This window comes from Scyliorhinus canicula, chromosome 9 (assembly GCF_902713615.1).
Source record: "Scyliorhinus canicula chromosome 9, sScyCan1.1, whole genome shotgun sequence".
NCBI lineage: Eukaryota > Metazoa > Chordata > Chondrichthyes > Carcharhiniformes > Scyliorhinidae > Scyliorhinus > Scyliorhinus canicula.
Genome location: NC_052154.1, coordinates 101,727,160 through 101,752,499, shown reverse-complemented (window position 1 = coordinate 101,752,499; position 25,340 = coordinate 101,727,160). Strand labels below are relative to the sequence as shown.

The 25,340-nt window shown below is 50.0% G+C and overlaps 1 protein-coding gene across 1 annotated transcript in view; it reads left to right on the top strand.

Moving 5' to 3' along the window:
- The window catches only part of LOC119970925 (mucin-6-like), a 238,661-nt gene that overhangs the window by 7,632 nt on the left and 205,689 nt on the right, over positions 1-25,340 (top strand). Inside the window, exons 5-7 of the mRNA XM_038806035.1 lie at positions 1,825-1,945; positions 9,201-9,339; positions 11,125-11,235. Coding sequence (XP_038661963.1) covers positions 1,825-1,945; positions 9,201-9,339; positions 11,125-11,235 — 371 coding nt within the window. The remainder of the gene's footprint in view (positions 1-1,824; positions 1,946-9,200; positions 9,340-11,124; positions 11,236-25,340) is intronic.

Sequence of the window (25,340 nt, the reverse complement as noted above, 5' to 3'; positions counted from 1 at the left end):
TAAGTGCTGGGACCAGCGCTGATCCCTCAATGATTCCGATACTGGCGAGGGACTAGCACCGGCGCTGAGCGAAAATCCCGCGGATCGCACAGTAAGTGGATGCAGAATGGCCGGATCCCGGGCTGCGCATGCGCACGGCTGACAACCTGCCGGTCGTGCCGCACAACATGGTGCCGGCCGTGTGCTGACCCTAACGTGCCATTCGCGACTCCATAGCCCACTCTCTGGCCACTCCCTGCTGGGGGCGAAGCACCGTGAGTGGGCCGGCCGATGATGCGGCAACGGCGCTGAAACAATGCGCGTCACGATGACGTCATTTTGGACGGGTGGAAAATGGTCGACCAGCGCCAGCCCCGATTTTGGCATTGGAGTCCATACTCCGCCCAATCACTGATAACGATTTCGGCTTCGGGCTACGGAGAATCCCGCCATAGCATCCCAAACGGAGAATCTCACCCAATGCCTCTGATCAGGGGCGGGATTCTCTGAACCCCTGCCGGGTCAGTGAATCGCCAGGGGGCGCGGTGAATCCCGCACCTGCCTGCCGCTGAATTCTCCGGCACCGGAGATTCGGCGGGGGTGGGAATCGCGCGCACCGGTCGGCAGGCACCCCCCGACGTTTCTCCGGCCCGCGATGGCGGGACCAGGCAACGCGGGCGGACTCCGGGGTCCTGTTGGGGGCACGGTGCGATCTGGCCCCGGGGGGGTGCCGCCACGGTGGCCTGGCCCGCGATCGGGCACCACCGATCTGCGGGCGGGCCTGTGCCGTGGGACAACTCTTTCCCCTCCACGTCGGCCATGTCAGCCTCTGCGATGGCCGAAGCAGAGGTGACCCCACCTGCGCATGCGCGGGGATGACGTCAGCAGCCACTGACGCACCCGCGCATGTGCAGACTTCCGCCGGCCGGTGGAGTACCTTCGCCCCCGGCTAGCGTGGTACCAAAGGCCTTCCACCCCAGTCGGCGGGGTGCAAACCACTCCAGCGCGGGCCTAGCCCCTAAAGGTGAGGGCTTGGCCCATAAAGGTCCTCTGCACCTTTTGGGGCGGCCCGACGCTGGAGTGGTTCACGCCACTCCATCCCACCGGGACCCCCGCCCCGCTGGGTAGGAGAGAATCCCGCCCCAGATACTCCACAGGGAACCGTCTTAATATAAATAAAAATCCATTAACCGAACCCTGTACAATGGTGTAATTGCACTTCTGGCTCCCAAAAAGCCCAGCTGTCTTGCAAACCAGAATTTTTAAAAACACAACTGCAACAAACATACACACATTAACCCAAGCTGTTAGCCCTTACTGAACTAAATACATCTAATACAAGATTTGTGAAAGTCCTACATGCATCACAAGCAGTACTCCTGAACTACCCATGTCCCTGGCTAAACTAGTTCTGGCATCTCTGTGAATATATTGAAATATATTGTCCAGAAACATCCAAAAAGAAGAACCTGATCAATTACCACCTGATCAGCCAACACTCTAACCCAAACATCAACAAAGTAATAGATGGGATCATCAATGGTAAGATCATCAGTGGATGGTGTCAAATGTTTTGATGGTGGATAAGGTGGTGATGAAGTAGGCTGGTTGATGCTGTGAATCACCTGAGGAAGGAGCAGTGCTCCGAAAGCTAGTGTTTGAAACAAACATGTTGGACTTTAACCTGGTGTTGGAAGACTTCTTGCTGTGCTCATAGCAATGGACCTTGTAGGTGGGAGGATAACTCACAGCAGAATCCTCAACTTCTAACCTTTTCTCCTGACCCTATAATTTAGATAGCCCATGGAATAAAACTATCTAAATGCAATTTTCAACTTTTCACAGGAACTGTTCTTGATGACATTTCTACCAAGGACATGTGCATACCCCTGAGTCGCTGTCCGTGTGTTCTAAATGGTCAAGTCTATGCTCCTGGCGGTTCAGTGATTTCACCATGCAAATCCTGGTAAGACTAAAACGTTTAGATATTTATCAATACTTTCTCTTCAGTTTATATTTTTAGAATAAACAGTTTATTCCATCTATTTTTGTATGGAGGAGGGGTTCTAACATCAATGAGATAGAAATTTGGGAGTTGTTGATGTCAATTTTCTGCTCTTATCAGAATGTGCATGCCTTCTGGATTCACTTTACTAATACCAGCCACCTGGAACAATATAGTATCGTGTGAGTCTGACAAAAATCAAGTTCCATGTTTCAAAAATACCACTGCAACTTTGATGAAGTTTTGATGAAGAGTCATCCAGACTCGAGGGCAGGATTCTCCGATCCGGGGTTAAGTCTTCACTCCGTCAACGGAGTCATCTGGCCCCTAGGATCAGAACCTGCACTGCACAGGGGGCCAGCATGGCACTGGAGAGCCTCACGCTGCTCCAGCAGCCGATATGTGCGTCAGAACGGGCGGCGTAGGTCCACGCATGTGCGCCACAGCCGGCGCGGGGTCGGAGAATCCCCCCCGAAATGTCAGGGGCGGGATTCTCTGACCCCCGCCGGGCCGGAGAATCAGTGGAGGGCGGCGTAAATCCAGCCTTGAAACCAGCTGCCGGATTCTCTGGTGCCAGTTTTTAGGCGGGGGCAGGAATCGCGGCGCGCTGGTGGGGGGCCATTGGCAGCGGCCCCCATGGCGATTCTCCAGCCCACGATGGGCCGGGTAGCTTCCCATTTTCGGCAGGTCCCACCGGCGTGAAATACAGCCGGGCCGGGATTCTCCCCTACCTGGCGGGGCGGGGGGTTCCGACGGGATGGAATGGCTTGAACCACTCCGGCGTCGGGCCGCCCCAAGGTGCGGAGAAAGGGCCTAGCCCTAACCTTGAGGGCTAGGCCCACGGCGGAGTGGTTGGCGCCCGGCCAGCTGGCGGGAAAGGCCTTTGGCACCACGCCAGTCGGGGCCGAAGGGACTTTGCCGGCCGGCGGAAGACCGCACATGTGCCAGAGCATCAGCGGCTGCTGATGTCATCCCCGTGCATGCGCAGGGGAGGGGGTCACTTCTGCGTCGGCCATCGTGAATGCTATGGCCAACACTGAAGGAAAAGAGTGCCCCCACGGCACAGGCCCGCCCGCCGATCGGTGGGCCCCGATCGCGGGCCAGGCCACAGTGGGGGCACCCCGCAGGGCCAGATCGCCCGCGCCCCTGCCAGAACCCCGGAGCCCGCCCGCACCGCCAGTCTCGCCGGTAAGGTAGGTGGATTGATTCCCGCCGGCGGGACCGGCATGCTAGCAGCGGGTCTTCAGCCCATCGTGGGCCGGAGAATTGCCAAGGGGGGGCCCGCCGACAGGCGCGGCGCGATTACTGCCCCTGCCGAATCTCTGGTGCTAGAGACTATGGGAGACGGCGGGGGCGGGATTCACGCCGGCCCCCGCTGATTCTCCCACCCGGCGGGGGGTCGGAGAATCCCGTTCCAGGTCTTTACCGGCAGGGCCTGGCTCTGCAGGTGGCCTGTGGAGCGGAGTCCTCAGTGGGGTGGGCGCGGGGGGAACTGGCCCCAGGTCAGCGCCCACCGTGGCCTGGCCCGTGATCAGGGCCCACTGATCCGCGGGCGGACCTGTGCCGTGGGGGAACCCTTTCTCTCCGCGCTGGCCGCTGTAACAGTCCACCATGGCTGCGTGGAGAAAAACCCACCTGTGCATGCACTGGGATGGCGCCAGCACACGCTGATGCTCCTGCACATGCGCCAACTCGCACCAGCAGAGGCCCTTCGGCATCGGTTGGCGTGGCGCCAAACCCGTCGGCGCCGGCCGAGCTCCTGAAGGTGCGGAGGATTCCCCACCTTTCGGGCGGCCCAAATCCAAAGTGGTTCACGCCACTCCTCGGCGCTGGTACGACCTGTCCCACCGGTTAGGGAAGAATACTGCTCTGTTCGCTCTCCACAGATGCTGTCAGAATTGCTGAGATTTTCCAGCGTTTTCTGTTTTTGTGAATGGTCTGGTTCAGCTTCAAGCTGTAAGAGAAGTGAATGGTATTGATGGTTAGGGAGTGGATTTTGTAGCCAGGGTTAGATTAGAAAGATTGGATAGATTGGGACTGTTTTCCTTGGAGCAGCGAAGGCGCACATCGGCGGCCTGCAGCGGCCGGATCGTGCAACATGGCGCGGCCGTGCGCGGTCCCGGCTTGCCACATACTGGCCCCAAGCACCCGCCAAAGCCCCACCTGCCCACGGAACGGCGCCCCCCGACTGTGGCGGCGCTAGACTCAGTCCTCAGCCGCCATGCCGGTATCAGAAGTAAAAAAAGGATAAGTGTTCCACGCATTTGGGAACTCAGCCCATTGGGGGCACAGCATCGGGGGAAGGACCTCTGGTGACATCGTGAGGCTGTCCCGCCATTTTTGAGGGGGTGGAGCATTGCAAATGAGGCGCCGGTCCCCGATTTTGCCACCAACAGGGATTCTCTGGCCGATCACCAAATGCGATTTTGGTGTCGGCGACTGGAGAATCCGTCTGAAAGGGTGGTTGAATCAAAAACTCTCCTAGCATACAAGAAGTATTTCAATTTCGGGTGGCACAGTGACAGTGGTTAGCACTGCTGCATCACAGCACCCGGGACCTAAATGCTATTCCAGTCTTGGGTGATTGTGTGCAGTTTGCACTTTCTCCCCGTGTCTGTGTGGGTTTCCTCCGGGTGCTCCAATTTCCTCTTACAGTCCAAAGATGTATGGGTTAGGTGGATTGGCCGTGTTAAAATTGCCTCTTGGTGTCCAAGGATGTGCAGGTTTGGTGGGGTTGCGGGGATAGGGCAGGGGAGTGGGCCTAGGTAGGGTGATCTTTCAGAGAGTCGGTGTCGATGGGCTGAATGGCCTCTTTACGCACTGTAGGGATTCTATGGTTCAATGTTCAAACCAATCTACGTGTACTGCTGTAATACTTGAATCATTTAGAACTTGACAGTATCATTTGACAGTACATTTTATTTAAAATAACCGTATAATATAATCTCTCAGACATTAATCATGAATAGTGAGAGAAGATATTCTATCTCTTTGCTGTCTTTGTTGTGCATATGTTGACACGGTGGGGGCTATTCTCCCCTCACATTGCGCTCTGTGGACATCCCATTATTCCCAGAGAATAGCGGGAGAGCCCCTAAATGGGTTTCTGCCAGGGACCGAACAGAGTGTGATTCTTACGGCTGATGATACCGAATGCAATCTGGTTCATCCTCTCGCAGGTCGTGAACCAGATTCACATATTTAAATGAGTATTTAAATATTCATTTACGGGTTATAGTCGGAGTCTCCCAGATCCCGGGATTCTCCACCCCTGCTGGCGCAGAATGAGGTTGATGGGAATCACTACTGGTCTCCATCAATGAAGACCATTTGTGATGGCCGCACTGGGGGGCTCGTAGGTCATTGGAGCCCCTGAGTGGTCAGAGATAGGGCAGGCCAGTGTCCTGGCACTGTCACCTTGGCACACTGGTTGGCACTGCCAGGGTGTCAAGGGACCTGAGAGGGGTAGTGGTGATGAAAGGGGGGAGCAGCCGGGGCTATCGGGGGGAAGGTATCAGGGGGTAGGTCTGGGCCTTTGGTAACCTCATAGCAAGGTGTCAATCACTTTGGGATGAGGCGGGAGAATACCTGGCAGGAATCTCCCCAAGTTCAAAAAAATTACTAAGTATGGAAGAATTGCGATGGCAATCGTGCCAGAGAACGCAGCAGGATTCGCACTAGTTTTCCCGCTCAAAATGACATTTTGTTTAAACCACCTCAAATCCTTGAGCTCCAAGCCGTCATTCATTTCCCATACTAGGTCGTGATTGACGACCACATACACACAACTATGGCCTTTGCTCCATTCATCTTCCTTCACGCTTGAGTGACTCTGAAGAGCTCCACAATGTTTATAAACATTAACCAGTTCAGAGTTAAGTGCTGTCAATTTCCAGCTGACCACTTCATAATCACTCAAGCATGAAGGGAGAAGATTGCACTAAGTGGAATGTATCACAAGTTTTCTGACCATTCCAAGCTAAATGGGGATGTAAGTGGGAAAGAAAGGTGTGGAGGCCGCAAGAGATATATACATGTTGGATGACTGGGCAACAACACCGCAGGTGGAATGTAACGTGACGAAGTGTGAAGTTATCAACCTTGGTAGGAAAAATAAAAATGACAATGATAATACACTCTGAAATGTTGACATTTGGATGGATTTGGGTGTCCTTATATATGAATTGCAGAAAGTTAACATGTAGGTAAATTGTGAAAGAGGATTGGCATTGCATTCTCACCGTCAACATTTATTCCTTCCACCATCGACGCACCTTGGCAGCAGTGTGTACCATCTGCAAGATGCATTGTAGCAAATCACCAAGGTACCTTTTTCTGTACTTTCATACCCATGACCTCTACCACCTAGAAAGACGAAGGCAATAGATGCATGGGAATACCACCACCTACAAATTCACCTTCAAGCCATGTATTATACTGACTTGGAAATATATCACCGTTCATTCATTGTCGCTGCTTTAAAATCCTGGAACTCTTTCCCTAACAACACTGTGGGTGTACTTCCACCACAAGGATTGCAGCGGTTTAAGAAGGCAGCTGACCAACACCATTTCAATGGGAACCAGGAATGGCCAAAACATGCTGACCTAACCAGCGATGCTCACATCCTGTGAATGGATAAAAAACAGCAATTAAAAAGGCAAATGTTACGATAACTTTTGCTACAAATAACTGGAGTACATGAGTAAAGATGACTCACTACAGTTATACTATGCATTGGTGAGGCCACACTTGGAGTACTTTGTACAGTTTTGATTTCCTTGTCTATGGAAGGACACAGAATGAAGGTACATGAGATTGTTCTCGGGATGTGGAGATTGTCCAATATAGATAGATTGCGTAGACTAGGTCCATAAATCCCTGGAGAATAATTTTATGTCACCCAGCTAGCAGGCTCTGAGGTGGGGGTGAAGTGTGTAAATTGCAAGGACAGGATTCCTTTTGGGTTCCTTCCCATCCTGACCAGGGATATTTCACTGGTACGGGCAGGGTCCTGGATGGGAATTCTGCCCTTGCTCCATTTAACGCTCTTAAGTGGCCACTTAATGGCCACTGAAGAACCTTTTCCCACCCAGCCTCAATTTTTAGGTTGGCAGACGACTAACAGCTCGGGACAAAACGTGAAAATAAAGTTTCACCTTGAGTGGGAAGGAAGAAGGGGTGCCTCCATCAGAAAAGTATTCTGAATGGCGACGCTCTCCCTCTAATGCCCGGTGTCTTCCCGACATCCCTACCCCACCCAAGCCTATTCCCATGACCTCGATCACCACCCTTGTGATACCCCTTGACGTTCCCTACTCCCTTCGCCCTGTAGTCGCTGCCAGTTACCTGGCCTCTGAATCCCGTGACCTCATGTCAGGCAGCTCCCTGCAATACCTCTCCCGCAGACTGCAGCGCTGTTCCTGGTGGGACTGGAGATCTGCTTGCCAATCTGATTGATCAGCAGCTCTCCAAGATGGGACTTCCTCCTGAGTGAGTGACGGAAGTCCTGCCTTATGCCGATGCTCATTAGAGTGTAATGTGACATCAGGGTTGCTGGAATCAGCTTGGATGGGTTCCGAGCCCCTGCAATCCTGATTTTCAAACCCTTGAGTTTAGAAGAATGAGAGATAATTGAAACATAAAATTCTTAAGGGACTTGAGGGTAGAGGCTGTTTAGCACAGGGCTAAATCGCTGGCTTTGAAAGCAGACCAAGGCAGGTCAGCAGCACGGTTCAATTCCCGTAAGAGCCTCCCCAAACAGGTGCCAGAATGTGGCGACTAGGGGCTTTTCACAGTAACTTCATTTGAAGCCTACTTGTGACAATAAGCGATTTTCATTTTGTTTCATTAGATCCAGAGAAAATATTTTCCCTGGTTGAGGTGTCTAGCTCATAGGTTCACAGCCTCAGAATCATAGAATTTATAGTGATGAAGGAGGCCATTCGGCCCATCGAGTCTGTACCGGCCCTTGAAAAGAGTACCCTACTTAAGCCCACACCCCCACCCTGTCCCCATGACCCAGTAACCCCACATTTTGGACCCTAAGGGGCAATTTATCACGGTGAATCCACTTAACCTGCACATCTTTGGACTGTGGGAGGAAACGGGAGCAACCTGAGGAAACCCACGCAGACACAGGGAGAAAGTGCAAACTGCAGGCTGACAGTCACCCGAGGCCAGAATTGAATCCTGGACCCTGGAGCTGTGAGGCAGCAGTGCTAACCACCGTGCCACTGTGCTATCCCTCAGAATGAAGGGTTGACCATTTAAGAGTGAAATGAGGTGAATTTTCCTCAAAGAGGTGTGAATCTTTGGAATTGTTGACCCAGAGGGTTGTTAATGCTTAGTGGTTTTCATATTCAAGGCAGAGATTAATAGATTTTGCGGTACTTAGGAGTTTAAATAATATGGGGATAGTGTGGGAAGGTGGAGTTGAGGTAAAAGATCACACTTAACCTTGCTGAATGGCAGAGTGGGCTTGATGGGCCAAATTACCTTCTGCAGCTCCTTTTTCTTCAGTTCTTTATTTTACCTTTCTGTTGTGTATGTAATGAGAGATTAATTTGCAAATGTAACAAGTTTGTGAAAATGATGAAGAGGTAAAGAGTGGGGAGCTGTTTTGCCAAAGATACCCGTGGAGTGGCACAAATTGACCTGTACCTTGTGGTAATTCATAATTTAAGGGGTATCTCTTCCTCACAATATACTGGCAATTGACACTTTTTAATAAAGAACAAAGAACAATACAGCAAAGGAACAGGCTATTCGACCCTCCAAGCCTGTACCGGTCATGATACCACCCTTGGCCAAAACCCTCAGCACTTCCTAGTTCCCTATCCCTCCATATCCAAAAGAACAATACAGCACAGGAACAGGTCCTTCAGCAGTTCAAGCCTGTACCGGACATGATACCACCCTTGGACCAAAGGCAAGTGTTGTTCACCCATTGTAATTAGCTCAGCAAAATTGGCCCTTTTTATCAGTTGGTGTAAATTTGTTCTCGTGGAGTTACAGTGGGGGTAGGTATTGATTTGCACCTTAGTAATCAGTACTTCTCCAGTGGACATGCAGATGTGAATCATAAGGGTCAGTCTACACTGGTAGTCAATCCAGAGCATGAACCACAATATCAAGTATGACGATTCAGCATTGTGCTCCAACAATATGATACACTCATTTTTTTGTGAATTAAATCCTATTATTATTTGTACAGCAAATGCTTTATGGGTAAATGGAACTGCATCAATCTGCCATGTCCAGGCCGATGCTCTATTGAAGGGGGCTCATATGTCACCACGTTTGATTCAAAGCAGTACCGATTCCATGGAGCGTGCACGTACCTGCTTGTCAAAGTAAGATTTCCTCTCTCAAACAATACTATTAAACCAGTAGGAAATTAAATTAAAGTACTGGAACTATACAGTGGGTTAACATTTGTGGATAGAAAAGCTGTGCCATTTCTGTTTGCAGCCCTTAATCTCCATATTTCCTTCCCAATCTTGCATTTTTTCCCCTTTACTTCATGGCATGAAGGTTAGATAAAATGTTAATTTAATATGCTTTTGGGTTGAAATATATTCTCTATTGACAGGGCAAATCCAGAAAAAATGTTTTCCCATGCTTAACTCACAGGCTCGGTCTCAGAATAAGGAGTTGACCATTTATGAATGAAATAGAATCAAAGAATCAGAGATCCCCCACAGTACAGAAGGAGGCCATTTGGCCCATTGAGTCTGCACCGACCCATCGAAAGACCACCCTACCTAGGCCCAATCCCCCACCCTACTTCACCCTAAGGAACAATTTAGCATGGCTAATCCAGCTAACCTACACATTTTTGGACACTAAGGGGCAATTTAGCAGGGCCAATCCACCTAACCTGAACATCTTTGGACTGTGAGAGGAAACCGGAGCACCCAAAGGAAACCAATGCCGGCACATGGAGAAAATACAAATGCCTTACAGTTACCAGAGATTGGAAGCAAACCCAGGTCCCTGGCATTGTGAGGCAACAGTGCTAGCCACTGTGCCACCCCAATGAGGAGGATTTTTTCATTGGATTATTTGGAATTATAATTTTAAAAAAATAATTATATGGTGCTCGTCTACAATAACTTCAGCAGAAAAAAACAGGGAAACCTTGGAAAAATGGTCTGAACTCCAAGATCATTGCAGCTGAAGAGGTGGTGAACCCGCATGGAAATTGACTTATTACATCTTTTACTCAAAACTATAATCACAATGCCTTTGAGTGCTATTCCCTTAAATATAATTTCACCTTTCCCCTCCCTCTTACTTTCTCTAGACGGTGGTATTTGATCTGTGTTTAAAGATTTGACTATGTCAGTGGAGAAATTGAGACTAGTTGCCGACCAGATTGAAATCCTCCAGGTGATACATTTTGAATGTAATAAATGAGTTCACCTTGGATATCTTCAGAGTTTACAGGATTCCGTTTTGTACAGCAAGGAAGCACAAAGCCAGATTAGTAGGACAGAAACAGAAATACGCCACCTGATTTGCCTTTCACCTGGATCATGGCTGATCTGTGCATTAATTCTATTTATTTATCTCAGCTACATAAATAGGCAGCTAATCTTCCATAGTCCAACAAGAAAAATGTCAAATATCCCCTGAAAGTAGAAAAGTCAGTGAGACCTGGTGATAAGCACCTGAATTCGATGAAGGAGTTTAGCACGAAAGATAACCAAGGTTTTCAATAGACCATCAGTTCAAAAAGCAGTTCTCCTGTTTCAGTTTCAAACATGCAGCTAAATTGCAGGTGGAGGTTAGAGGAAAATTGAGTCCAGAACTGTTCCGCCATCCTAACTTCTCTGCCTGTTTTGGTTCACTATGTTTAATCACACCTGAAGAAAAGTCAGCAGCAATTTCCATTGGCCCTCTCAGTCAATCCTGTAATTCCAATGGTACAAAAGTACTATAAAAGACGTTATTAAAGGCATAAACTATTATTATGCTGCAAATAATTTATAGTAAAACTATTTGAGTTAATTTTATAGCTTTGCTATATAACAGCTTATAATGAACTTATCGTCTGAGAGGAAACCTCAGTTTAAGTAATTCTGTTCATCTGGTCCTGAGTTACGAATTGATGTTTTTTTCTTTATGTGCTGCAGAGTTTCAAGATGCTAGATGATGGCACTATTGAAGCAGTATTTGACAAGTGCGGTGTTAGATATTCAGAAACACAGCTAACTAGCATAATCTATGCTACCAATCAGGTAAGGGTCACATTCTCTTTTTCATGAACACTTTAGCACATACTTTTATGTAGACAATTAAATAAGCTTTTTTGTTGCTTTTATGTAGTAAAACAAATCACTATATCGTAGCTTTCTGACTTCAATAACAACTGTTTAAAGTTCAAGCTGTTGGTAAGCCTTTTCTCATTGTTGTATCGTTGCTGACCTAATTAATTTCTTCAGGACATAGAACATAGAACATATTCTAACCAGATGAATAGCTTCAGGCATCTCACTAATTTCTAATCAAACATGTGTTTTCGTTTATAAATTTTGCTTTATCCTGTAGCAGCACAATGCAATAACAATTGAGAGTAAAGGTGAGAAAAAATGAAATAATTGGGCGTGATTCTCCACTCCCCACGCCGGGCGGGAGAATCGCGGGAGGGCCGGGTGACTCATTTCACCTCCCCTGGCGCCCCCCGCGATTCTCCCACCCCCGCTCGGAAGAATCGGCGCTCACCGTTTTTCACGGCGACCCGCGATTCGCCGACCCGGATGGGCCGAGCGGCCTGCCGTTCGTGACCGTTTCACGATGGCGGCAACCACACCTGGTCGCTGCCGTCGTGAACATGGGTGCCAAAGGCCCGTTTGAAGCTTGTGGGGGGTGGAGAGGGGAGTGAGCACCACGGCCGTGCTCGGGAGGGGACTGGCCCGCGATCGGTGCCCACCAATCGCCGGGCGGCGTCTCAAAGCGACGCACTCTTTCCCCTCCGCCGCCCCGCAAGATCAAGCCGCCACGTCTTGCGGGGCAGCGGAGGGGAAGATGGCCACCGCGCATGCGCGGGTTTGAGCCATCAGCCGTCGTGACGTCTGCCGCGCATGCGCGGGTTGGAGCCGGCCAACCTGCGCATGCGCGGCTGACGTCACATAGGTGCCGCCATTGCGTCATTCTCGGCGCGCCGCCATGATGCAAGTGTCAAGGCCTGGCCGCCAAGAATAACGGAGCGCCGCTCCTAGCCCCCCGGGTGGGGGATGAATACGGTGAGAGGAGCGGCCTCCGAGGCCGTCGTGAAACTCAGCCGAGTTCACGACGGCCTTCCCGATTCTTCCCGGGAGCAGAGAATTCCGCCCATTGTTTTCCATCTGACATTGACACACTTAATTCTCACTGCAAACTTCTGCAGTTTTCCCAATTTTACATGTTGGTTTTGAGTGGATGCAAAAAATCACTATTTTCAGAAGTTGTAAGATACAATGGACGCAACCTAGTACTGTAGCCGCATCACGCCCGAAAGGCAGTGTGGCACGATCTCTCGAGACGTAACGATGTGAATCCCGCCCATTGTGAACAGATCACTTTTTAGCAAATCTGCATATTTGAGTGAGACTCTAATATGCACTCCAGCGATCTAAACAAGGTGTTGGAGACCTCGGGCGAGTGCTGTTCAGTGCTGGTCTCTTCAAAAGGGGACCAGGCCAAAAGTCACTCGTAGGGGTCTCAGGGGATCTGAGGTGTTTCCTCTCTTGGCAAGGTGGCCAATATAATGGAATCATACCACATTGGTGTGGAACTGGAGGCACATATTAAGTGATACCAATTATAGGTACCTTGAAATGTCCAATAGTTTTGCAGTCACTTTTACTCATATCAGCTTTAATTTTTTTTACCTTGTTTTAAAGTTTAACTATTTAGTGTACTTGTAGTCTTCTTATTGTTGCTCCGAAAATATATGGGGCGCGATTCTCCGGACTCACGACGGTTCGGAGAATAGCGGGCGTCGGAAATTTTTACGGCGACGCTGTTCCGACGCCCTCCCGCTATTCTCCGAACCCCGCAAAATGTCGGCGTCGCCATTCCCGACAAACGCCTCCTTCCCGCCCCTGACACGACCAGAATCGCCACTGATAGCCCCCCCCGCTATTCACCGGCCCGGATGGGCCGAAGTCCCGACGTCATGGCGCCCTGTTTGCACGTCGTGAAACACACCTGCTTTTTAAATTCGTCAACCAGTCGGCCTGGCTGACGACAGCTTGGAGGAGGTCAGGGCACCACTCAGCGCACCGCTCAGCGCACCGCTCAGCGCACCGCTCGAGTCTGGCCACAACGGGGAAGGCATCCCTGAGAACGGGAGGGGGTCCAGAGCGGGGGGAGTGTGGGGCGACGGGGGAGGCAGTGGGGGAGACGGGGGAGGCAGTGGGGGGCGACGGGGGAGGCAGTGGGGGAGACGGGGGAGGCAGTGGGGGGAGACGGGGGAGGCAGTGGGGGGCGACGGAGGGGGGGGGGCTTAGGTAGAGAGTGAGCCGTCCAACCCCGTAACAAAATGTCTGCCAGCATGCCATGGTGTGCCGGTGACGAGGACACGGCCGCTGGTTCCCCTGTGGCTTCCGGACACAGGCCACTGACGCACCCGTGAGGAGGCCATAGTTTACTGGCCGTTCGATGCAGAAAGTGACCAGGGGTTAGGCTGACCGCGTGTCAGCAGCGCGACCAGGCCACCGGGACACACTGGTATCCCATGGCTGGCGGCTGCCGAGGTGTCGACTAACCTCCGTCTAACATGTCCCGTTTCTCTGCCTCCCACCACCCTTCTGTAGGTTAGCACGATGTATGGGAACAGAACGGCGATGTTCTGCGCAGTGGTTGGGGCCGCTCTACTGGATTTGGAGATGCAGCAGCATCCACACCCACAACCCGCAGTGGCTGCAGGGCCAGCTGCAGCAGCAGAGGGAAGGGCCGAGGAGTTGCCAGTCGTCGAGCAGCATGGGGGGGGGGGGAGGAGGAGGAGGAAGAGGAAGAGGAGCGAGTGAGGGTGCAGCCACGGCGCCAGAGGCGACGACCAAAGCCGAGGGTGTACCGTGTCCGGGTCTCTTTCCTAACAATGCCGGACATCACCTGCAGGAGAAGACTCCGGCTGAGTAGGCAGACGGTGATACATATCTGCCAACTCCTGTCGCACCTCGCCCCACGTGGAACGGGGGGAGGACACGCGATCCCGGTTGCCATCAAGGTGACGGTCGCTCTGAACTTCTATGCTACCGGCTCCTTCCAGTCTCCGAGCGGGGACGTCTCCGGGATCTCCCAGTCATCGGTGCACAGGTGCATCCGGGATGTGACCGACGCCCTCTATGCCATCGCGGACCGCTACATCACCTTTCCCGAGGACCAAGCAAGTCAAGACTCACGAGCCCGTGGATTTGCCAGTGTGGCCGGGATACCGAGGGTTCAGGGGTCAATCGACTGTGTTCACGTCCCCATGCGCCCGCCTGCTGTGGACAAGGAAGTGTTCACAAACAGGAGGGGGACATACTCCATTAATGTCCAGGTGGTATGCGACCCCCACATGAGGTTCATGAACGTCTGTGCAAGGTTCCCAGGGAGTGTGCATGACTCCTACATACTAGCGCAGTCGTTCATCCCTGCGATGTTTGAGGGACGTCCCCCCCGGCTGAGGGGCTGGTTGCTAGGTGACAGGGGTTATCCGCTGAGGTCTTGGCTGATGGCGCCTTTACGGAGGCCTCAGACCAATGCGGAAACACGATACAACGAGGCCCATGCAGCAACCAGGGGTGTGGTGGAGCGCTGCCTTGGCCTCCTGAAGATGAGATTCAGGTGCCTGGACCGCTCCGGAGGGGCCCTGCAGTACCAGGCCGACAGGGTCGCTCGCATTGTAGTGGTCTGCTGTGCGCTGCACAACATCGCGATGCAGAGGGGAGATGACCTGCTCCAGGAGGCGGAGGGAGAAGCCAGTGGCAGTGGTGCCAGCACAGAGGAGGAGGAGGAGGAGGAGGAGGAGGCGAGGGAGAAGGAGGAGGAGGAGGAGGAGGAGGAGGCTGGCGGAGTGGCGGGCGCAGAACGCAGACACGACCCAGGTGCTGGTGATGTCCAGGAGGCGGCACAACGGACCCGGCAAGGACGGCGGGCACGCGACACCCTGGTGGCAGCACGGTTCACGCATCGCATGTGACGTCCCCGATGAACACCAAACCACCACCTGCATCGCTAGTCATGCAGAGGGTCAACACACAACTGCCACCACCACAACCCCCCCCCCCCCCCTCAGTGTACACTGCTCCGCTTCGACATGACGCTTATCACTGGGTACAGACGGAATGGCACAACATTGATGGCTGTGTCAGCGGGTGTGATCAGTGCCATGTGGAATGATGACAGCCCGTTCTGCGAAGAGCTGTGAGCTCAGAATCGTTAGAGAGAGTCTGACCCATGGCAATAGCTGAACCATCCACCTTGTTGGCCGCTGAGTTCGTCACTGACACTCCATCACGTGCCCGCGTGGGCTAGCTGTGGGAGGGGGTAGGGGCAGGGACTGCACACCCGGCACCGAGGTTTCGCCACCCGTCACCCCCAGCGACACTCGGTCACCATCACGATTCCTGTGGCTGTGGAACAATCACACGGTATTACAAGTAAGGTGGAACAGTGCGTTTAATATTAACAATTATTTACAGGTGCCCTAGCCCCTACAACTGAACTGTGCCCTTCACCCGTGCCAACTTACTCAGTGTCTATCTTAGTTGCCTTACGGGCCCTACCACTACGTCTAAGTGACTCCCCAGATGATACAGCAGGAGTGGAGGAGGATTGCTGCGAATCGCCCCCCACGACTCGTTTCTCCTTGGCTAAGCGTTTCCTGGGGCGACCAGGCCTTGATGGGCCAGGCTGCTCTGCGGGCGTCTCGGGTGATATTGTGCCACCCTGCTCTGCCTGCTGCCCACCCGATGCACCAGGGATGGGACGGGGGGAGGCCGAGAATTCCGGGACGTCCCGTGATGGAGTTAATGGGACAGGCCCCGAAACTTCCTCCTCCCTCGGGGAGCCCGGTGGCCCCCGGGCCTCACTTTGGGACAGAGGTGCGAGCGGGGAGGTGCCCCGTCGCACCACCGACACCTGGCGCTGCCAGTCCTGGAGGCCTGCAACGGTATCCACCAGGATCCGAAGGTTTGCAGAGACGGAGTCCAAGGAGTTAAACATTCCCACCAGGGACTGTGCGACCTCAACCTGTGTGTGCACGACGCCATCCAGCACATGTGTCAGGCGGTTGATGGTCTCCGCGACCGACTGCTGTGACTGTGCTACCGACTGCTGGGACTGTACTATCGACTGCTGGGACTGTGCCATGGCGTGCTGCGACTGGGCCATGGCCTGCTGAGACTCGGCCATGGCCCGCAGGGCGCCGGCAATGTCGTTTTGGCTCTGGCACATTGCTGCCTGTGAGAGGGCAACCCTGTCCAGGGCCGAGGATGACGCGTGCACATTAACCCCAACGTCTTGCATAGCCTGACCCATTGCCTCCACCGCGGATGCCACCCGTGCGGTGTCGGACTGGGTCTCTGCCATGAGCGGCACCACTCCCTGCTCTTGGACGCGGTTCGACTCCTCTAACAGCGTCTGCAGAGCCAGGAAGGCTGCCCTCCTCCCGCCATTGTTTCCCTGGGTTTCCTGAGGCATCGGCTGTGCGGGTGGGTTGATAAACTCCAGGAACTCAGAAAATGTCTGGGAGCCAGCTGCATCCTGGGCCTGGTCTGACCTCCGCGAGTCCGGGCCCTCTGTTGCTCCGGCCTCCACCTGCTGTACCTGCTCAGCTGTGATGTGCCAACCAGACTGTGCCCCAGGAGACTCATCACTAAATAGGCCCGCCGGGGTGTGTGTCTCTGGGATGATGGATGTGGTGGGAGAAAGCAGTGCCGCAAGCCCGACGCTCTCAATGTTTAGGGCCTCCTCCAGGGTGTGGGGCTGCTCAGCGACAGGAGGGTTGTCCCTGGCCATTTCTGGTGGTGGTGGTGGACTTCGAACCCTCTGTGCGTCCTGGTCCGCAGATTGGGTTGGGGCGGATGGGGCTGCCCGCTGATCGGGCACCCTCTGTTGTGAGGCCCCGGGTGAGGTGGCGGCAGATTCCTGTCTCCGTCTGGAGCCAGACGGCCCTGGTCGTTCGGCATCACGTCCTAGGGAAGAGAATGAGACGGGTTATTTTGATTTGCTCGGCAGGCCGCTGGACGGTCCCAGTGGGCAGGGTTTGTGAAGGGACAGAGGATGGGGGAGGTGTCCCAGTGGGCAGGGTTTGTGAAGGGACAGAGGATGGGGGAGGTGTCCCAGTGGGCAGGGTGTGTGAAGGGACAGAGGATGGGGGAGGTGTCCCAGTGGGCAGGGTGTGTGAAGGGACAGAGGATGGGGGAGGGGTGAGTGTTTGTCAGGGAGGGTTGTCTCACTTGCTGCAGTTCCGCCAACCTCGCATTGCGCGATATCACGGGTGGCAGACCCCCCAACAAGGTCCAGGGCCCTCTGTTCAAAGGTGCTGAGGGGGTGCAGGTTGGGCGAACCCCCTCCAGTCTTGTGCCGCTCACGGTGGTTATGAGCAGCCTTGGCCTGTTGGGGGAGGGAACATAGGTAGATCATTACAAAACGGTAGGTATCAGCAGTCCGTTCAGATACTGGCACAGTTTGGGGGGGGCAAGTTGTCATAAGACGATTGCATCTCTCCTCGGGGCCAGAGCGCTGGGTCTGTGACAACTTTGTGAACCACCCTCAAATAACTCTGCCCCAGTCCCTCCCCCCCCCCCCCTCCCGTGCCCAGGCCTGGCGTACCGCGTTGACAGGTTGGCGATGCCCTCTCCGCGGGCGGATGATGCCCCTCCTCTGCTCCACGGCATCGAGCAGCGCCTCGACGTCAGCATCTACAAAGCGAGGAGCAGCTCTCCTCGGCTCCGACATCCTGCCCGACAGATTCTGTGGTCGCCCGTGCCTTTTTACGGCGTCGGGCGGCATCACGTGGGCGTGATCGTGTCGTCGTCGCGTTCCGTCGTCATCACGCACGTAATTGACGCGGCCGCGCTACTAGCCCATTTCCAGGAAGTGAATCCGTCGGGAAATGAAGCCTTCGCGACCGTCGTAAAACGCTCCTGATTTTTACGACGGTTTTACGACTTTCCGCGGGTGCGGAGAATTTTGCCCATGATGTCATCTTTCTCTCCACTAAACTTAGTGTGAAATGTATCTTTCCAATCCATAAAACTGTATTCACAAATAGTTATCTTCACATTTAACCATACTTCCTATTGTTGTCCGATGAGCACATATTGACACTGTGCTCCCTTTATCAGCTAAGTTACAAGAATTGAGAGGGAAATTAATCCAATACTGTCTCATGGTGGATACTGTTGCTTCCAACCTAATAAGCACAAACGCTCTATCCAGTTATTGGAATTCCTTTAATACCATGTGCCTCATTGTTAGAGCACAGTCTTTGGTCCCCAAGGTGGTTGTAACAACCCCTCCCCCCCAACCCCCCCAAATCCAGAGAAACGTCCATGTCCTCTGGCTGAGGCCCTCTTGTTCGCTTGGGGAGCAGACGTCGGTCAGGCGTCGACAGGACGGGATCGGGAGACATATCGGAATGATGAGGCTGAGGTGAGACCTGAACCGACATCCAATCAGTAACTCCGCCAGTGCCACTCCCATGGAGACATGAGGGGTCGTCAGGGAACTGAAAATGAAACAGGCCAGTCGCTACTCCCAAGATCCGGTGGTCAGTTTTTCACAGCCCTTTTGAAGGTTTGGACTGCCTGTTCGGCCAACCCGTTTGAGGCTGGGTGTTATGGGGCAGTCCGCATGTGTCTAATTTCGTTCAGGTCATGAATGACTCGAACTCCCTGCTGGTGAAAACAGCGCCGTTATCGGACACTAACACTTTGGGTATTCCATGGGGACTGAACATATTCCACAGCCTGTCCAAAGTCGCCTTTGTGATCACGGTCTGCACCTTGTGCACATCGAGCCACTTTGAGTGGGCATCCACCATGATGAGGAACATTGGCCCCTGGAATGGCGAAGTCCATGTGGACTCGGGGAAAGGTTTTCCAGGCTACTCCCAAGGGTGCATCGGAGCAGTAGGTGGGGCTTTCTAACTCTCCTGGCAAGGGCTGCAGCGCTGGGTCACCTTCTTGATGTCTGTGTCTACCCAGGACCACCAAACATAGCTGCGGGAAAGCAACTTCATCTTGGATACACCCGGCTATCCATTGTGGAAGCCTTGTAGTAAAAGTGCACAACCGCGTTCCCGGGACAGACACCTATGTCCCCACTTGTCGGAAAAACTAGAACCAGAGGACACCATCTCAGACTAAAGTGATGATGCTTTAAAACAGAGATGAGGAGGAATTTCTTCAGCCAGAAGGTGATGAATCTGTGGAACTTTTTGCCGCAGAAGGCTGTGGAGGCCAAATCACTGAGTGTCTTTAAGACAGAGATAGATAGGTTTTTGATTAATAAGGGGATCAGGGGTTATGGGGAGAAAACAGGAGAATGGGATTAGAAAATATCAGCCATGGTTGAATGGCGGAGCAGGCTCGATGGGCTGAGTGGCCTAATTCTGCTCCTATGTCTTATGGTCTTATGGTTCCCCCACAACAAAACTCCATCCTCCACATGCAGCTGTCGTATTGACCCACAGATCTTCAAGCAAGGTTCTGTACTGGACCATGTGCCGGATCCGGGATAACTGTGGGTCCACCTGGGCCTGTGACCATCAAAGAGTACATGAAGTGGAGGGCCGCTATCACGTCTGCGGCAGAGGCAGGTGCCAGCAGCCTCATGGAAAGTGGCAGGCGGGATCCGCGTGCCCAAGCGGTGTTCCGATGTATACTCATACACTGCTAGGAGTAAATCCCAAAACTGGACCCTGGCAGGGAAAATCACTCGATCCTCTTGAACAGCCCAAGCAGACACTTGTGGTCTGTATAGACTGTGACCTCGTGGCTGCAGACATACCGGTGGAACTTCCTCATGTCAAATACGACAACCAGGCCCTCATTTTCGATTTTGTCATAGTTCCACTTTGTGTCAGTGAGTGTGCAAGGCTCGAAAGCTATCGGCCGCCGCGACCATTCGGGCATCTGGTGTGAGAGAACAGCCCCCACGCCATAAGCGGAAGCGCCGCACATTACAAGAAGTGGTTTTCTGGGTCGAAGTATGTCAGCAGTGTCATGGGAGTGTCCCTTTAAGAATATTTTTGTTTTATCACATGGCTTCAGTGATGTCATTGTGTGGGTGGAGCTGGGCTGTAGCTCTGAGTTTTACTTTCGGTTTGGTTTGGGGCTGTTTTGTGGCTCTGAGTTTTTTGCTTTCATTTTCACATTTGGCTGCTGTATTCAGACAGGCAAGTGTCTTGGAGTTTCTCTCTCTACTTTAAGTTTAAAAGCTGTCTCCAGATTACTTGATAACTTAAAAGTGACAACTGTTTTCTGGAAGGAAATCAAACCTACCGTTTTGGTAAAAGGGTTTTCTGGTTTACGGGATGTTGTTATTAAATTGAAACAGTTAAGGGAAATTTATTAAAGATTATATATAGATTACTGTAGCTGTGTGGGATATTTTGTTGGTAGTTGAAAAAATGCTGACTGTATGTGTTTATAAAAATGTTAACTAAATTTGTAGAATAAACTTTATTTTTGATTAAAAGTGCTTAAGGCCTCTGTTGAATAACACTTCAAAGGTGTACCCTTGTGCTCCTCATAACCAAAATTAATAAACAGTTGTAGGTCAGGTGAACTCCACGATACACTTTGGAGTTTTCTAAATCCTGGCCCATAACGAATCGGGGGCTCGTGGGATAAATGTCTATCTTTTGTGATTGGGTTGGCTTCATGAAATTAAAGACAGTGAGGGGTGAGCATATTTGGGTTTGCTTTTCAGGTGGTGTATTCCAGTTTAAGTAGGGAGTGTGTTGTGGACAATGGCTCTTTCAGAGGCTCAGAAGATTTTGGGGTTGGAGAAGGTCACACGCAGTACCTTACAAACAGAGACTAAAAAAAGGCTTTGAGATTTGGCAAAGATATTTCAGTTATCATTGCCTGATGAAATACATAAAGAAGAGGTAATTGCAGGGTTAGCTGAGCATTTGAAATTGCCTGAGACACAGTCAGCAGCATTGGAACTGGCAAGAATTCAATTACAGATCAAACAGCTTAAACATGAAAAAGAATTAAAGCAGCTTGAATACAAAATGATGGAAAAAGAAAGAATAGCCCTAGCAGAACAAAAAGTGAGAGAACAGGAGGTACCAATCAGAGAAAAAGAAAAGGAGAGAGGAGAAAGAGAAAAAGAGAGAGAGAGAAAAGAAAAGGAGACAGAAGAAAGTAAAAAAGAGAGAGACTTTTGACTTCAAAAAATGGCCACCAAACATGACAGTCAGTTAAATTTGGCGGATGGAAAGAGAAACATACAGTTTGAGGATAGTGATGAGGATGAATATAATAATAATAGTGAGAAAGAGCGGCATAGTCAACGGCTTGGTGGGGATCTATTTAAACATGTCCAAGATGTCCAAGGTTTGATGAAAAGGATGTAGAGGCCTTTTTCATTTCATTTGAGAAGGTAGCTAAACAAATGAAATGGCCACGGGACGTGTGGGTGTTACTGATTCAAACAAATTTGGTAGGAAGAGCTAGTGAACTGTTTGCATCACTGTCAGTGGAAGTATCTGGGATGTATGAGGAGGTGAAAAAAATCCATCTGAGGTGCAAATGAACTAGTGCCTGAAGCTACAGACAATGGTTTAGAAAGTTAAGGAACGAACGTGGTCAAACATACATGGAATGTGAAAGGATCAAAGAGCGTAATTTTGAGAGTTGGTTAGGGGCTTTGAAAATAGACTAAATGTATGAAGCTCTTGGAGAAATGATAATTTTGGAGGAGTTTAAAAATTCAATTTCTGATGAAGTGAGAACTCATGTGGGAGAGCAAAGGGTTAAAACTGCAAGATTAGCAGCAGAAATGGCAGATGGTTATGAATTAGTTCAGAAAACAAAGTTTGGTTTCCAACATCAATTTGGGGAAACTGGGGAAAAGAGAAACACTCAAGTGGTAACGGTAAAGGGGATCTGATGGGAAATAATAAGGAGAGTGCACCTCAGATTAAACAAGAAATCCAGGAGGGTGGAAGAGAAATGAAAAGTTTCAGATGTTTTTACTTTAATAAAATAGGCCATGTAAAATCACGGCGTTGGGGGTTGAATAAAGGCACTGGGAAGGCTGATGTGGTAAAACAGCATAAACCAGTGGGGTTTGTTAAAGTGGTAAAGGAAAGCCCAAGTGAAGCAAAGAAGGTGCAAAAGATTGTACAGCTTGATCAAGAGGTGATTTATGCGAAGGTGCCAGATCTCTTTAAAAAATTCATTTGTGTGGGTAAAGTTTACTCATGTGTACCAGGAGTAGTAGGTAAAGAAGTCATAATTTTAAGAGATACGGGAGCTCGTCAATCTTTAATGGTAAGAGATGAGGAGTTATGTAGTTTGGGAGGAATTTTGCCAGAAAAGCTGGTAATATGTGGAATTCAGGGTGGGAAGAGTAGTGTTCCATTACATAAAAGGTTGGAAAGTCCAGTGAAGAGTGGCGAAGTGTAGTAGGAGTAATAGAGAACCTATCTTGTCCAGGAATACAGTTTATTTTGGGTAATGATATAGCTGGATCGTAGGTGGGAGTGATGTCTACTGTGGTGAATAAGCCAGTGGAAAATCAAACAACTGAATTGTTGAAGGAAGAATACCCTGGGATTTTTCCAGATTGTGTAGAAACACGATCGCAAAGTCACAGGTTAAGACAATAGGAGAAATCAAAGAGTGAAGATAACGTTGAAGTTCAATTATCAGAAATTATTTTTGATCAGATGGTTGTAAAAGAACAAGAACAGGTGGAGGATGAGGCGGATATTTTTAGTTCAGGAAAATTGGCGGAGTTACAACAAAAAGATACAGAAATAAAATGGATGTCTCAGAAAGCATACATGGAAGAGGAATCTGAGTGTATACCAGAACATTATTACCTTAAAAATGATGTCTTAATAAGAAAATGAAGACCTTCACATATGCAGGAGAATGAAAAGTGGGCAGAAGTTCATCAATTGCTATTGCCGGTCAGGTATAGAAAGGAGGTGTTGCGAGTAGCACATGAGGTACCAGTAGGAGGTCATTTGGGAGTAAGGAAAACTCAAGCTAAAATACAAAAACATTTTTATTGGCCTGGACTACATAAAGATGTAGTTACATTTTGTCAATCGTGTCACACATCAAGTGATAGGGAAGCCTCAAGCGGTGACATAACAAGTGCCCTTAATACCCATTTCAGCATTTGAGGAACCTTTTACAAGGGTCCTAATTGATTGTGTAGGACCGCTTCCTAAAACGAAAGTTGGGAATCAATATCTTTTGACTATAATGGATATGTCCAGTAGGTTTCCAGATGCCATTCCAGTACGTAATATTACAGCTGAAAAAGATTGTGGAGGAGTTACTTTAATTCTTTACTAGATATGGACTACCCACAGAAATACAATCGGATCAAGGATCAAATTTTACCTCAAAGCTATTCAAAGAAGTTCTGGATAGCTTCAGAGTAAAACAATTTAAATCGTCTGCGTACCATCCAGAATCGCATGGAGCGTTAGAAAGGTGGCGTCAGACATTAAAGACAATGTTGAGGGCTTAAGGTCATGATTATCCAGAGGATTGGGATAAAGGAATTCCATTTGTACTCTTTGCAATTAGGGATGCACCTAATGAGACAACCAAATTCAGTCCTTTTGAACTAATTTTTGATCATGAGGTAAGAGAACCACTTAAATTGATTTCAGGAGAATTTGGTGAGTGAGCAGTCTGAAAGTATATTATTTGATACATGTCAAATTTTAGGGAATGATTAAATAGAGCAGGTGAATTGGCTGGACAACATTTAAAAGTTGCACAAAATGGGATGAAACTGGTGGCGGACAAAGTTTGTAGTTTTGCCAGAGGAGATAAAGGTATTGTTATCAGTGGTCGGTGAACCTTTAAAAGCTAGGTTTTGTGGACCTTATCAGATTGAAAGGAAATTAAGTGAGGTGAATTATGTGATAAGAACACCAGATAGAAGGAAGACTCACCGAGTGTGTCATGTGAATGTGCTTAAAAGGTACTTTGAAAGGGAAGGAGAGAAAAAGGAGGAGGTTTTAGTGATTCTAAATCAAAGTGAAGAACCAAATCCAGATGACTCTGAATTTTACATTCCTCAAATTAAATTGGATAACGAGGATGTTCTTAAAAATTCAGATAAATTGTTGAGTTACCTTCCAGAGGAAAAACAAACTGACCTGAAAGAGTTATTAATATCACATGGGCAAGTTTGTGGAGATATAAGTTGGGAAGTACCAAAATGGCTGAACATGATGTAGATGTGGGAAATGCTGTTCCAGTTAAACAGCATCCATACAGACTTAACCCTTTAAAATTGGCACAGATTTTAAAAGAAATTGAAAGTATGCTTAAAAATGGCATAATTAAAGTGGGTTGCAGCCAATGAAGCTCACCCATAGTGATGGTACCGAAACTGGACGGTAGCCAATGATTATGTGTGGAGTATAGAAAGGTTGATGCAGTTACAAGAATGGACTCCTATCCTATCCCATGCTTGGAGGATTGCATTGAGAAAGGGGGACAATCAGCTTTTATTTCCAAACTGGATTTACTTAAAGGTTACTGGCAGGTACCTTTATCTGAAAGTGCGAAGAAGATTTAGCTTTTGTGATTCCAGATGGTACATACTAATTCACAGTTATGCCATTTAGCATGAAAAACGCCCCAACCACATTTCAACGGTTAACTAACAAAGTAATTTCAGGATTACCCAATTGTGTGGTATACATAGACAATCTGGTGATTTTTAGTTAGACATCGAAAGAATATTTGAAGCATCTGATGGAGTTATTCGAGCGACTTCAGGAGGCGGGCTTGGTGGTAAACCTAGCCAAAAGTGAATTTGGAAAAGCCCAAGTCACTTTCCTTGACCATACAATCGGGCAGGGTCGAATGGTCCCAAGGGATGCTAAAACAAAAGTAATTGGGGAATTTCTAATACCCTCAACACGAAGAGAAATAATGTGATTTCTTGGCATAAGTGGATTTTACCGGAAATTTGTGCCGAGTTTTAGCAGCGTGGTTGCTCCACTGACGGATGTGCTGAAGAAGCGTAGCGAATTTCAGAAAACAGAGGCATGTCAAGAGGCATTTGATGGTGTAAAGGTTGTGTTAATGACGGCTCCTCTGTTGGCCACCCCAAATTACACAAAACCATTCTAAGTGGCTGTTGATGCGAGCGATGTGGG